Source organism: Vanessa atalanta, chromosome 1 (genome assembly GCF_905147765.1).
Source record: "Vanessa atalanta chromosome 1, ilVanAtal1.2, whole genome shotgun sequence".
Classification (NCBI taxonomy): domain Eukaryota; kingdom Metazoa; phylum Arthropoda; class Insecta; order Lepidoptera; family Nymphalidae; genus Vanessa; species Vanessa atalanta.
The window spans coordinates 4,894,586-4,909,218 of NC_061871.1; the positions used below are offsets into that span (position 1 = coordinate 4,894,586).

The following is a 14,633-nucleotide window of genomic DNA, read 5'->3' on the forward strand; positions in this document are numbered from 1 at the left end:
TTTAGTAAGTCATTTAACGAACTATATTAAGTAAAGCTACCACCGGTCCGGAATGTAGATTCTACCGGGAGGAACCGGCAAGAAACTCAGTAATTAATCTTTTTAAACGTCTAAAAAATACAATCATGTTAGTTAAATACAATTATATAATATGTCATTACATATGTATGCCTGGAAGTCAACAAGCATTAACTCCGCGCTTTTTTATCATCTGTATAATCTTGTATCGAATGCTTTCTTAACCAATGTATTTTTTACAAATGATTTGAATTTATGAAACAGCACAATTAAAAATGACTGCGGAATTTTATTCTTAAGTATTATATTATATATTAATCATTACAGTATTGTAAATAATATAATTGTAAGAGTTTTAGGTTTAGTTTGTATTTATTTTCTAGTGGAACATTCCTGTTGGTAGCTCATAAATCCGAGACGAGCCGGTTATAAATATAAAGTTAAATTGTCTATCATAATTTATACCACTACTTCCTCAACACTGTGGTTCAAACAATACCAAGGCGAACTGGTGATTATGAATTTTAAATAATTTTTGTTGTGAATATTTATTCGCAATATTTTTTTCGAATCTAAGGCCAATACTGAATCATTGGCCTTAGATAGGCTCACATTCGTTAAGCATCGCGTTTTTGCGCCTGCCCAGGTTTTCGACGTATGTATTCGACTGATGAATTTGATGAACGATTAATTTAATTAATGAAACGAAATTATTTTTTGATTAATTTGATTGCAATGATAAATGGTAAGACATATTTTAGTTTCATTTTATTGTAATAATCATTTGCTATGTTCGTATTTTAAAAAGTAATATATAATAAAAATAAATAACTACATACCAATGTTCGTAAATCCAAATGTGGGCTAGCACCATTGATTTTTCACGTGCATTTGAAATTGTAATTATTCTATGTATTTGGTAAGAAGACGAAAAAAAAGAAAATAATTTATAACAATTGCATCTGTAGGAGTTTATTATAATTTTTCGATGTAGTCAGTGTAGTTATGTAAATTAGTGAATAATTTTGTATTACGAGTCATGAAATTGAAGCAGATCAATCGCACAAAAGTTTGTAGTAGTATATTTTCATACAAATATCGTTTAAACGTCATTATACAATTTGAAACCTACGAGAGAAATAACTTTTGTGAATAATTCCAAATTTGTTAGACAAAACTCTGTACTAACTTGAACTAAACTAAACTTGTTACTCTGTCTGTTACGTTTTAAAATTGAGATATATATATAGAAAACATATAAGTCAATGACTTTTAATGACAAACATTCTGACAAACAATGAAAGTATTTAATGAAGATAGCTTAAGTTACCTTAGTTATATTTAGTACGAAGTCTTTATTTAAGACAAACACTGATTCAATATTTGGAAAGGAATTCTTGTAGATACTAGAAGTTTTATATATTAACTATCTACCCCTCTATTAGACGCGTAGGGTAAGAGCTTAAAGTTTATATTTAAGGACATATAACAACAACAAAAATTGATTTTGAGTCAGGATTTTCGCGGTCTTATCGCAGAACACCTCATAATTGGATAAATAGTTTAAGAACGCATAGAGAACAAACATAAACAATTATTTGTATAATTAAATACAATAAGCTTGATTTGAGAAGTTCCAGAACATATGAGATTATTTTATTTTTATTAAAAACGTGAAGCACTGGCACGTTATAGGCATTAAATGCTTATTATATAAATCCGCAATCAAATTAAATCAATTTTATTCAAGTAAACTTCACAATGAAGCGTTTTCGAATCGTCGATATTTAAATACTACCACCGTTTCGGAAAGTGAAAAAAGCAATGGAAAAGTACTGCTCAACAATTTAGACAAATATTTATTCTAAGTGCTTTAGGGCTTTCGATCAGTACCCAAAATAAATTATGCTAATAGACCACATTGTATGAAGCCAAAAAAGGTTTTAGCTAAATTATAGTTAGGTAGCTATAAAAATATTCACGATACTGTTTTTTTGGCTTAGCTGATTATTATTGAGATTAAATTCTGAAATATCATCTAATCCTTTAACAATATTTAATATAACCCAATGTTTTTTTTAATCATTCTAATATTAAAAATGAAGCGTAAAATAAGGAGTACATTGACAATAAGGCGAAGAGAGCCTTGATAGAATCTGCAACTTATACATTGCTTGCTGGTTCCCAAGCCGTTGAGCTATCCAGGGTAAATATCAGGGTATATCCACAAAACGATCTCGAAAGTAATAAAGATGCTTGAACTTGAAGATTTTACTATCACTAAAATATTTAAGTCCTTCGATTATGTAAAATATGTAATTATTATTTTATTTCTATTAGTTAAATATACAAGAACCACCTGAGTGGTTAGCCTTTTTCAGCCACCTGGTTAGCTTAGACCACTGGTGCTAAGCGGTCACGACTATCCATAGACAATTATGTTCTTGATGGCGGTAATGAAAGCAGTTCACTTAGCCTTCAAACTAAAATACAAAAAATGTCGCAGAATACTAATGAGTGGTACTTAAATAGACGGGCTTGCATAAAGCCATACCGTCAAGTGAATATATTTTCCATGGCAGGTCTGGTCGATTGGGATAATTTATGTTATTAAGTCATTCTATTAAAATGGATGTTAGCCATTCTGCGAAATTAATTTTATGAATTTGCATGGACATATGTTGACACCACTGTGCGCTTATGATCAATCTGCATATAAATGATATTGAATTAGGAATCAGACTAAACGTTTCGTTGTGAGAAATTACATAGTTTATAACGTAGGTACTAACTATTTTTATTTGTTATAAATTGTTAAATAACAAAACTCTAGTAAATTCTTCAAATCCAGAACAACTTGAATTATCAACTATTTTATTTCGTGCATTTCCTTTTCTCAACGACTGTCACCTCCGCTAACAAGTTCACAGTTTAAATAGATTTTGACGACTGTTAAGACTCTACTACTCTCTCCTTACCTCGCCGCACTCTGCTCCACTTTTACCTCTTTCCTGGACGCTTCACAAACTGTTACAAAATGATTTCTCATGAAAATCGTATGTTTTTAAAATAGCGAAAAAGGGCCTTCCATTTTTGCTATATTCAAACTTTACACATAGATACATAATAATCGAATCTCGCCATAAAATTATACTTAAGTCACGTCTAAAACATTTTCTATAAGAATCAGATTGGTTTACAAGTTTCATATTTTATAATTATTACATTACTTTAGCAGCCTTTCCCACTGCTAGGCTAAGGCCTCCTCTCCCTTTGAGGAGAAAGTTTTGGAGCATATTCCAACACGCTGGTCCAATGCTGGTTGGAGAAATATACATGTGGCAGAATTTCGTTGAAATTAGACACATGCAGGTTTCCTCACGATGTTTTCCTTCACCGTCAAGCACGAGATGAATTATAAACACAAAGTAGGCACATGAAAATTCAATGGTGCCTACCTGGATTTGAATCTGAGATCATCGGTTAAGATGCACGCGTTCTAACCACTGGGCCATCTCGGCTCATAATATAACGTGATACTTATTCTGTAAGATATTTACTAACTTACTTTAACTCTCCAGAATAAATGCTGAGCAAATATTAATAATAAGTTTGATGCGCTTCCAAGTGGTAGTTGAAACTAAAATAAAACTTCATTACTTGAATAGAATAGAATATTATTCTACTTCTACAATTAAAATAACGAATGTGTGCGATTTAGACGTAGGAACATGCAACACGTACTTTGAACATTTAGTTACTTAAAGGATCTATGAATTGTTTTTTTTTATTATTTTAAGGTTGGTACAGGATATAAAGTTATTTTAGATATTATTTTTAATTAAATCCCGAACATGTATTTTTTGAAAAAAAAAAACGTATTAAACCTCTTTGTTTGAAAATAAAACATTTTAACACATTCTAATACTCGTGTAATATATCCGAATAATATAAGCGTGTAGCGTTGAACTTTCATTCAAGTCACAGAGAGCGATCCCTCATGTAATAAAAGAAATGCAACATTGTGCTTAAAATCCTTCAAATCCTTCGTCTCCGGGGTGACATCTTATGTTTGACTCGAGCCCACTTACTGTATTAAACACTATTTTCTATCATTTTCATATATTCACCCTTATATTCGCAGCGTTTTGAACTATAGTTCCGCAAATTTAACGATTCGTGATTGTACTCTTACATTAATAAACAATCGTTTTTGAGTTTCTAGTAACGAGCCCATAAAATTGTACTTTTACGTGACATATATGTGAATACGAAACTTACAAAACTGTTTTTTTTATTAAGACAATAGCAATTGTTGGTTTTCAGTAGGTAAGTATTTCGATTAAACTCATAAAATATGCTCCTGATAAAATTTGGAATTGTAGGGTTTCCAACAACACATACATTTATATTATAATGAGTATATACCCAATTCTCGTTAAAAATGACAAATCAATAAATCATTACAAAATTAAGTGTTGAAGGTAGGTTGCCGGTCTCGGACACCTGAACGACTGACAACATCCCCGCGGGTTAATGAGGCGTGATATCATCCACTTCGGAAACTGCCAGTAACATAAAATTGTGGACAACGTGGGAAATGAACGTTATATAAAGTATTGATACAACGCTTACAAATAATAAAATACGATAAGATTTGATATGAATATGGCCATTTTTATATCAATAAATACAAGCACGTGCAACTTAGTATGTAAGAGCAACGAAACCTTTTCGTTGAAACGTTTTACTCAAACGTTACACACAAATTAAACTTTACTTTACTCTCATTGTGCAAAAAACAGCACTTTAAAAATCTTTTAAAACGTAACACGCCTGTATCGACCAACCTAAACAGTACGAATAGCAGTCTTAAAATGTTCAAGGAAGACAACTGGCCCACAAAAATAAAGAAGTTGGAAACAGAATTGTATTAAAATTGTTATCCGTTTCGAAATAAAACATGGCAAATCAAAATTCCAAACTAAACCTAAATGGTAATACATATAATACAACTAATTTAAATTTAAATTTAGAAGGAAACAAAATAGTTTTAACGCGTAACGATTTTTTTTCGTTCTTTATTCAAATTTAATTTTGGCAATAAAGTTTTATTTTCTTATTTTTATTTATTGGCGTTTTATTATCTGAAACACTTGAGGAACGAAATTTTTGGAAAATATTTATTAGGAACTATTATTTTTGGCATTTAATTTTTCGCGTTTCTCTTTTTTAAGCTGCAAGTTCATTAATTAGAATAAGTTATTAATTTGATATTTATGTTTAAATATCACAAATTATTTTTTGATATATTTGATTTTCCAAACACATGGACTTCAAAGCTTAATTATGTCATACAATATGCAACATACGAGAACCGTAATTAGCTTGGAAATGTCCTTCACGTTATAAGCTATAGTAAAGCTGTCATTCTGTCTATTATTTTGATTAGTTAAGTGAATTAAGGAAAAACAATTAATGTACAAAACTTATGTCTTCATTATATAAGTGTGATTATTCTATTCAAGATGTTCACAAGTGAGAGCCCAGAAGGCGACAGTTCGAGGTCGCTGTGGTGTCAAACGTTGCCTTAAACGTTATAAAGCATTAAGAAGGACGGCGATTACTCGTCTTTTAGAACATTTAAGTTTTCTGCCATAAACGTTTGTCGCAGGCGGGTATAATTATCTTTTTGAATAAGAATTAAACTTCTGTTTTGTCTCAGTTGAATTAAAACTGTCGGAAAAAAAGCGAAATTACTTGAATAGTGTTCATGTTAATAATAATGATTTAGTAAGTCTAAATTTGATGTAGTATTATATGATAATTTTATATTTGTTTGAAAAATAATAATTAACAACCTTTACTACATTAAAAAGTGAAGATGTAGCCTGCAAATGTAGTACTGGTGCATTTTTATCTATTTTTATCAAAATTTTAAATGTTATTCTAGTACTTTGTTTCACTACTGCACGGATACATGAGTCATTTCAACCATGAGTTTCTACCCGTTTCCCTATGGTGTTTCTTTTCACTGCAAACTATGAGATAAACATGAATTTTTATTTTCATTGTTAACTGAACTTGATATTAAAAATAACTTAGTTTGCTAACAATTTCTTAATTGACCACTAATTCATCTGAAATTATATCTCCAAATCTTACGCTGTGTTTGCGTGTGTAATTACAAGCTAAAGAAATATAATTGCAATCATAATCACAGCTGATTCTGTTTTGCGGGATGTTGGCAGTCTACTGACGGTAAGGTACCTACAGACGAGCAAAGGCGATGCTTTACCATCAGATCAGACTTACCATCCAGTCAGCCTACACATTTCATTAATATATATATATATATATATATTAATGAAATGTGATGCATGCATACATATATATATATTGTTACGAGACTAGCCCTAGCCTCCAATACGGTGCTACGTCATAGGATATCATAATTAATATCATTAATAATGTCACATTATTATTATTATTACATATTATTACAATTATTATTGTAATTAATTGATCAATAATTTGTACAACTATAGTTGATATTATTTTATATGGAATAACATTTAATACTGGCATGTAACACTATTTCTTATTTTAAAAGTTTTTGAACTTGAAATTGTAAAAATATAGAGAGAGATTGAAACATCATTGTACAACATAATTTTATTTTGCCATCCCGAACTACTGAAATTACAATATATATTTTCTATAAAAAATATGTTTAAACAGATATGTAAGTTCAATATTTGCCATTTACTTTCTGTACTTACTCCGCGTAACGATAAGATATGGTATGATTAGAAAATTATATACATACTTACTTTTTACTTACTTTTTATATACGGTTGTAGACGATCGAACTACAAGATTTGAGCAGCGCAGCGTTTGAAGTGATACAAGTTCAGTGGATATACATCTGTCGGTGTAACATATAACGAACATGGTTTTAGTATTTTGACCTACATACAGATAGCCTTTATAAATGATTAATATCAATAGATTTACTGGAGACTAGCTATCTGCCCAGACTTTGCATGGACCGTGAAAGTGTCACTATAAAACGTGAATATTGGAGGACAAACATACAAACAAAAAAATTGTTTTTTTAAGCTAGGGCTTCACTGACCTATACAGAACACCACTAGCTACCCGTTCTGACTTCGCATAGGTCGAATAAAGGTATACACAAAACATTGATATTGTAGGAGAAACATACAAAGCAAATACTTAGGGCAGGGCTTTTGCATAAAAACTCGCTGAAATGTCATCATAATCGGATGAATTGCTTGGGAACACATTGAGGGCAAACATACAAACAATCGTTTATATTCATTAGGAAGAGAAAACTGAAAATACGCACACTCAAAAGGAAACATACATTTTATACAAATAAATATAAGACCGGAAATAAATCGTCAAATAATAGTACTAGGACCGCAGGACTTATAGTTACATATTATATATTACGTTCTCTTTTTGTCTGAGAATGTTCAATAAAAACATCACGAACACTGATATGATATATGAAACTGGCTTATAGGTTAGAAACTTTTTAAACAAAACGAAAAAAGAATTCTTTTTAAGCCCTAACAGCCTGAATTCAGCATTCGCTTTTTGAACATTCAAAGCTGCCCGCCTGTCATGGTTTTTGTATGACCAGATATTGACCACAAGTCTCTTTATTGATTTTATGCAGAGAATTTCGCAACAGAATGAATTAATTATTATTATTTGTTCACTGTTTCAAAAAAAGTTTTTTTTAAATTATTTTTTTTATTTTTATTTTAGTCAAATGTACTATCATTTTCGTCTTAGGAACAAGATCAAATTGTAGATTTTAACAGTAAGTATGTTGTTATTTTTTTTTAATATAATTTTTCCTTATTTTTGTGGCTTTTATTTGTGCCGAGATACCGCAGATTATTTCGGCTATGTCACGTGCGACAGAGAAGACAAATATTCTTACAAACAATTAGAAAAGAATCATATGATCTATATTATCACTTCATCAATGTTTAAAAAAAATCTATTCCGAAGGAGCAATACTTTGGCGCGCATATTTCTTGTAGTCCCAATATTTATATGAGGTGTACCCTTTTATACCTCCACGTAGCCCATTTTACAGTCTACCTACATATTTGAAATAATAATAAAATACTTAAGTAATTTATTGTAAAGTGAACGTAATAAAACAATCTTTGTTAATTATTAGCACAACTTTTATTTTTACTTTGTACAATGCATCGACTAGCGCATCAGGAAACAATATTTATTTACATTTATTTTAACATTTAGCAACAACTTTGAGCAATAAATACATGTATATTTATTGTATATTTTAAGCATTAACAGTTATATATTATATACTAATGTGTCTGGTTACTGATTTAATAGAACATATTTAATGTCATGTCTAATAATGTCTTGTTAAAAATATACATAAATATACAGACCACACGGCCAAATAAGAATAAATTAATAATCATGATCGTAGCTAGGTCTTAGCTTTACACTGGGAATAAAATACCTTTTTTATTTATATTACAAATGTGATTCGCTTTGAACAGTGTAGCACTACGAACTGCATGATCATAGAGATGGCTGCACAAATCCCAAGCAAGAACCCAGCTGCGCCAATGATACATACATATATAATCTTGTTAACAAAATGTTCGTACTTATATTGGAACCATTGTTATTATCGTCTAAGTAAAAATATTTTACAAGTTTAAAATTGACGCAGTTATTTCAAGTACTACCACGTTAATACGTATTAAGTCCACTTATCCTCGCGCTGCCGTATGTATTCCCGTGTAACTTAAATTAATAATTTTATTGCGGCGTCAAAGGCTGTGCGTTTTTAGATACTTGCGCTGCCCACTTCCGTGCATTCTTTATTGCACCTCTCTGTTGTAAGAATCAAAATCAGACAATAACTAAAGCATAGATTAATTGTTCTAAAACTTAAAATATTATTCATTTGTTTGAGTGAGACAGATATACTTTAAACAATGTTTCAAATTGTTAGGTTACACTGTTAAATAGCTAATAAAGAAAAATGTTATTTTTTTTTAATTGTTTTATATAATGTATCTGTAATCAATTTGATATCGTCACATATTATGTTGAAAAAGACCAGAAGAAATATTTTCAGTTGGAAATATTTTACGTTAATGAAGTAAAGTAAAGTAAATCTTCAAGCCTTTTCCTCAAAGGTAGAAGTGGCCTTATTCCGGCTAAATACTTAGAGGTAGGGCTTTCTGCAAGCACATCTAAGTAGGTACCACCAACTCAACATATATTCTACCGCTAAGCATCAATTCTTAGTACTCTTCTTAGTTGTGTTTCGGTTTGAATTTGAGTGAGCTTTAGTATAACTACAAGTTTAGTGATTCACAGTGATATAAGGACTGATTCAAATTTTTTTCGACACCAACGTTTACTTACCATCAGATAGCTTACCATCATCCATCCACCAAACTTCTTTATAAAAACGTTGATATACACGCAATAATTTTGTCGTAATCTCAAATAATAAACGACAAAAATCTTCAGCTTTGTCTAATAAACTAACATAAAGTAATACAAATTTAATATAAAACATTACTCATAATACAACTGGCTTCAAATTATCTTACAATAATTACAAGACAATTGTCTGTTTTGTATAACAAACAATGTTTTGGTCACATATGGAGAAACCACAAACTATCTCCTATCGATATTTCAAAATTCAATCAACCATTCATTGTTGAACGTTGGAATAATGAGGATTCATTAATTAAAATTAACACATGTAAATATGACATCAATTGTCACGTATGGAAGATATATTATGGAATACACTTAAATTCGTATCTACGATTTAATATCAAAGGTATTTCGAATAGCGAGCGGTGGCGTTCTTTAAGACATCACATCATTACTCACTCGTGAAATATTGAAAAATGACTCACGCTGCTATGTTTATGTGTATATTCTACATGTATGTATATATAATAATGTCGTCGTAGTTTCACAATCGTGATCTGCGATGGTTACAAGCTTTGATTTTGCAGAATAGCTTCCCTGGAGAAGAATTACTCTTTAGCAATTTTATTGATTTTTTTGGCCACGTAGTAGGAAATAATTATTACAAATAATACAATTACGCCAGGAGCTCTTAGCATCTTAAAAATTAATCAACTAACTTCTTTGGCACATTTTTTTATTTTGGCGTTAATTTAATATTACGTAAACACTAATTATTCTTTTGAGATCAAACAAGGGCGCTGTATTTGTATAATATACAAAAATATTTTGTGTCCAAAAAAATTATGTTAAGCCCCAAGATATTGAAATTATTATTATTATTATTATTGAAATTCTATAGATAACGCAAGGAGGTGGGCATTACATATTTTTATAAATATTATTTTTTAAGAATAAAATATTTACATGAGTAAATAATAATAATAATAATAACAAAACAATAATTATAATATCCTTAATGTGTTTATGAATGAAATAATAATTCGTTGACATTTTAATTACACTGTTTATGAATAAAATCTAAGTAGGAGGTTTTAAGGGCGTGTTTCCGACGTGAAGGTTGTTAATTTGAGGCAGAAGGATAGCCGCTGTTGCTATTGTGGTGACCAGCACGAAAACTGCAAGCAAAGCTCTGTCTGCTACTACAGCCACCTAAGTTTAAATAAACAATTTATTATTAGTAACCAATGATAAAGCGTAGTCTACGCATATCTTACAACATAGTAACATTTTATTAAACTTTACCTTTAAGTACATATGTGTGGGGCAAATTTTGCCATTGAATTTTAAATGAATGTTTCATCCATTTATTAATGACTTAAGTCATATTCCTTTTCTGCAAATACGTAATGATTTAATGTATTTTATTTGATTTGGCTGATAATGATGTTTCGATTACGGTCAGGACAGCCTTTCTAAAGGTAGAATAGCCAGCTGTGCTGACAAATTAAAGTGCATAATTGTGTTGGCAAACACACTCGACATTCCCTTACATTTTTAATCAGTTTATGATTTTTATAAGAAGCTTTACCGTAGGAACGGTTTTTCGTGTATTTCAAGATTTGAACTAAGGATCTGTCAATCAAACCAACGGTGATTTTGTTTAGGGGCACCTGGTACTTTATTTATTATTATAAGGTACAATATTTTTATTGTTACTGATTGAAATAATAAAAATATTATATCCCCAAATTAATGGGGTGATATTTTCGCAATGAATGGTCACGGAACGACATTGATATACGAGTTTACGACGTTTCATTTTTATTTTTGTTGAGCGATGCTAGTTTCCTGGGAAATATCTTGTTAACCTCTGTTTTGTTTTTAATAAAATATTGAAATGCGTGTAATTATTCAATATCTTGAGTGTTTTTAATGGTTTACATAAATATATAAATCCGTCGACTGTTGCTTCATCAAAAAATCAATCCTTTAAAAAAGGCATAATATATTACTGATAATATAAAAAAAAAAAAAATACTGACAAAAAATGCAAATGCAGTCATTGAAAAAATTTATCTACCAATCAAATCTGAGCTGAATAGAGAATATGTACATTAGTACAAAACAAACAATGAAAATATATCAACAGTAAATAAACACACGCACATAATAAAATTCAACTATAATTCTTCTGAAATGAACCAATAGGTATTTGTTACGTACAAGTAGAAAACAAAACGAATTGATTCAACTCAAGAGAAAAACTAAATGAGTTAAGAAATTGTTAACAAAGAGATTGTTATGTACGTTGCAGCGTGAGAAAAAAGTCTTTTAACCTTATACTTTAATGACTTTTACTGATTGCTTTTTCTACGTCAAAGGGAGTAAATTCCACAGATTTATAGCCTCAGCGTCGAAGTATTTAGAAAATACCGCAACGATGGAACGGAGCACGAAGTATCGGGTTAGCTTCGCTGCAGAAGTAGTAATCTTTATGTAGGGGCACGCAAATTTGTATTTGAGGCATTCAGGCGCTCTCTATCACATATCCATAATCATAGAATATACACAAATACCAGTGTATATATTCTATAGTTTTGTATTGGTAGTTAGCTAATTTAAGATCGATAATGATAAATACGATTGTATTTCCAAGAATAAAAATAAAGTGGACACGTATAACTATAAATGTGAACGAAGTGGATCCAACTTATTTAAAAAAGTTTCATCATCTATCACAAGGTATATGTATATGAAATTAGCATCCATTGAAGCTATTCCATTTCTTAAGGTTCAACGGCTGCACGTGTGTACATTCCTAGATTAGCAAGCTCAATACTAACTTCCTAGCTTTGGTCTATAACTACTGAGAGTATCATGACAGAATAACATAATATTTGTTTTAGTTTAGCCCCAGTAAAATAATTACTAGACCAACCTTTGTCTGGCTTCTAACGGTAAGGAAGAGCGAGTCGAATTAGCTTTTTAAAAATATTAAGCTAATTTTGTGATTTATTTTGATTGAACCATAGGCGACTTATTGCGGTTTTACATATTTAAAAAAAAATTGTTATCTACTAATTATCAATAAATAATAAAAAATAGCAGGTGTAAATAGACTACCTGTTTCCACTCGAGATTTGCGCGCTCGAGTCGCTCGTTGGCAGCGACGCGTTGCTCGTGCCGAGCGGCCGCGTCGCGTAGCGTACAGCCGCAGCACGCGCAGCGAGGACATGCGTTCGTGCACAGGGACACCACCGCTTCGCCCGCGCCGACACCTGCACCCACGCCAACCGCGCTTGCTGTACCTCGGTCTGTAAAAAAATATCTTTGTACAAATAAGGCAATAGTCTTGATTTGCAGACTATAAACCAGCAGCCTAAACTATAAAATACATATAGACTTCAGATATGTAGGAGGTCTTTCTATTTAGAATATAGAGGCGGACTAAGAATGGATTTTATGAAATTTAGTATTAAGAGACGCAGATAAGCTGTTTAAGAGAAGCTCACCAAAAAAATACATATGGACATATGCGTTTAAAAATAACGCGCGTGTAACAAAAGTGACGCGCGTAAAACACACATAGTCTATGTTTCTAACTTAAAACGAGCTAAGTACCACTGGTACTTGTTTAATATTTAAATTAAAACGACAAAAAGGTCTGTTCAAAAAACCACACTGTTGATCTTCTATTTATAAATGGATAAGCCGTGGTTTACTTTGAGAATTACTAACAGACTCATAATTATTATAGCTCTCATTCTTCATTTTAATCAATCTACTACTTACTTTATTTGTATGAGTCGTATTTTTTCCAATTTGTCAACACTACTAATATCTTAATCGTACGTTACTTTTGATTTTTTATCTATATGATTCATAATGATTTCCTTCTTGAAATTGTTGAGAGGGTCGTCAAAAATGACAATATCGTGGGTTTTAAGACATGTCCCCATGAGTCTGTTTAAAGGTCTGTACTTTATTAGATTAATCCTTGAACTATGTAATTTTAATCGTATAAGTATAACTTAGGCCGAACATAATTCATTATTTACTCACTGAGATGGTTGTGGTTTTGCCGAGCAAAACGTGGCGAAGCAGGAGGTGGCCCGTCACGTTGCACCTCCGCTTTCAATCGTGAACCCGTACGTGGATTTACCTGAACGCCCGCTGTTACCGTCACGGCACTGCTGTCGCCCTGGTATCCATAATAAAAAAATCCAAATTCTTAGGTTATTTTTTTTACATAATTGTTTGATATTATTATTTATCTTTAAAAATATACGTAGTCTTAAAAAAACCTTCAGATATATCATTGCATATATATAATAGGTTCGACTATGAAAGACTGTATTATTAAAACAGAAGGTAATGCTAATATAAGGTTTACATTCAATCAATACAAAGGTTTTTATAGAGAAGTACAAAAAAAATCCAAATACTTTTTTAAATTAAATACTAGCGAATAATATATATTAAGAGTACTAGACTGTTGTTTTAAACTATAGGAGCAATAAAAAAAAAACCATAGAGTTGCAATCGGCAGATTTTAATTTTTTGGAATTAACTTTTCATTCAGCCATTAAGTAGACCATTCAATAACTTACTCGGAGCAAAATTCATGGTATCTTTCAGTACCGATTTCAAAGTTTATTTTTTACTACTGAAATTTTGCAACGTTTTCAATCTTTTCAGCGTTCGCTTCTGACCGCACCGTTGAGCAACATATTTATAAAATGTATTTTAGACGTTTCAATCCATTTTGTATTGGATCCAATACACTATCCACAAATTGCAGTTATTACCACAACAACTCATCTTTGATTTATATTAAAAAGATGTAAATTTAACGGAACGAACAAACAACACGGCTTTATGTGTGTGATAACTGAATTTTAATGAAAAAGTCGTCTCTGAAGAATGCTTAACTTAATAAACGATGAAACTTTGAGCAAAACGAATTGCAAAATTGGGCAAAAAAATTGTTATCTAACTTTGACTTTACTTCGAAGTTTAGGACTACGTTTTAGATTACCCAATCAGTATCAAAACTTTACAAGTGAATATTTAATTTCTCAGAAACGGAGCCCGAAAACTCATTTACATATTATGAATTTTAACAAAAT

The 14,633-nt window shown here is 30.9% G+C and overlaps 1 protein-coding gene across 1 annotated transcript in view; it reads right to left on the reverse strand.

Annotated features, from left to right (window-relative positions):
• Positions 1 to 10,580: 10,580 nt before the first annotated feature.
• LOC125065052 (neuronal acetylcholine receptor subunit alpha-10-like) overlaps positions 10,581 to 14,633 on the reverse strand; it is a 43,869-nt gene continuing 39,816 nt past the window's right edge. Inside the window, exons 9-11 of the mRNA XM_047672477.1 lie at positions 13,567 to 13,705; positions 12,628 to 12,818; positions 10,581 to 10,713 (exon numbers count right to left, since the gene is read on the reverse strand). Coding sequence (XP_047528433.1) covers positions 10,582 to 10,713; positions 12,628 to 12,818; positions 13,567 to 13,705 — 462 coding nt within the window. The 3' untranslated portion in view covers position 10,581. The remainder of the gene's footprint in view (positions 10,714 to 12,627; positions 12,819 to 13,566; positions 13,706 to 14,633) is intronic.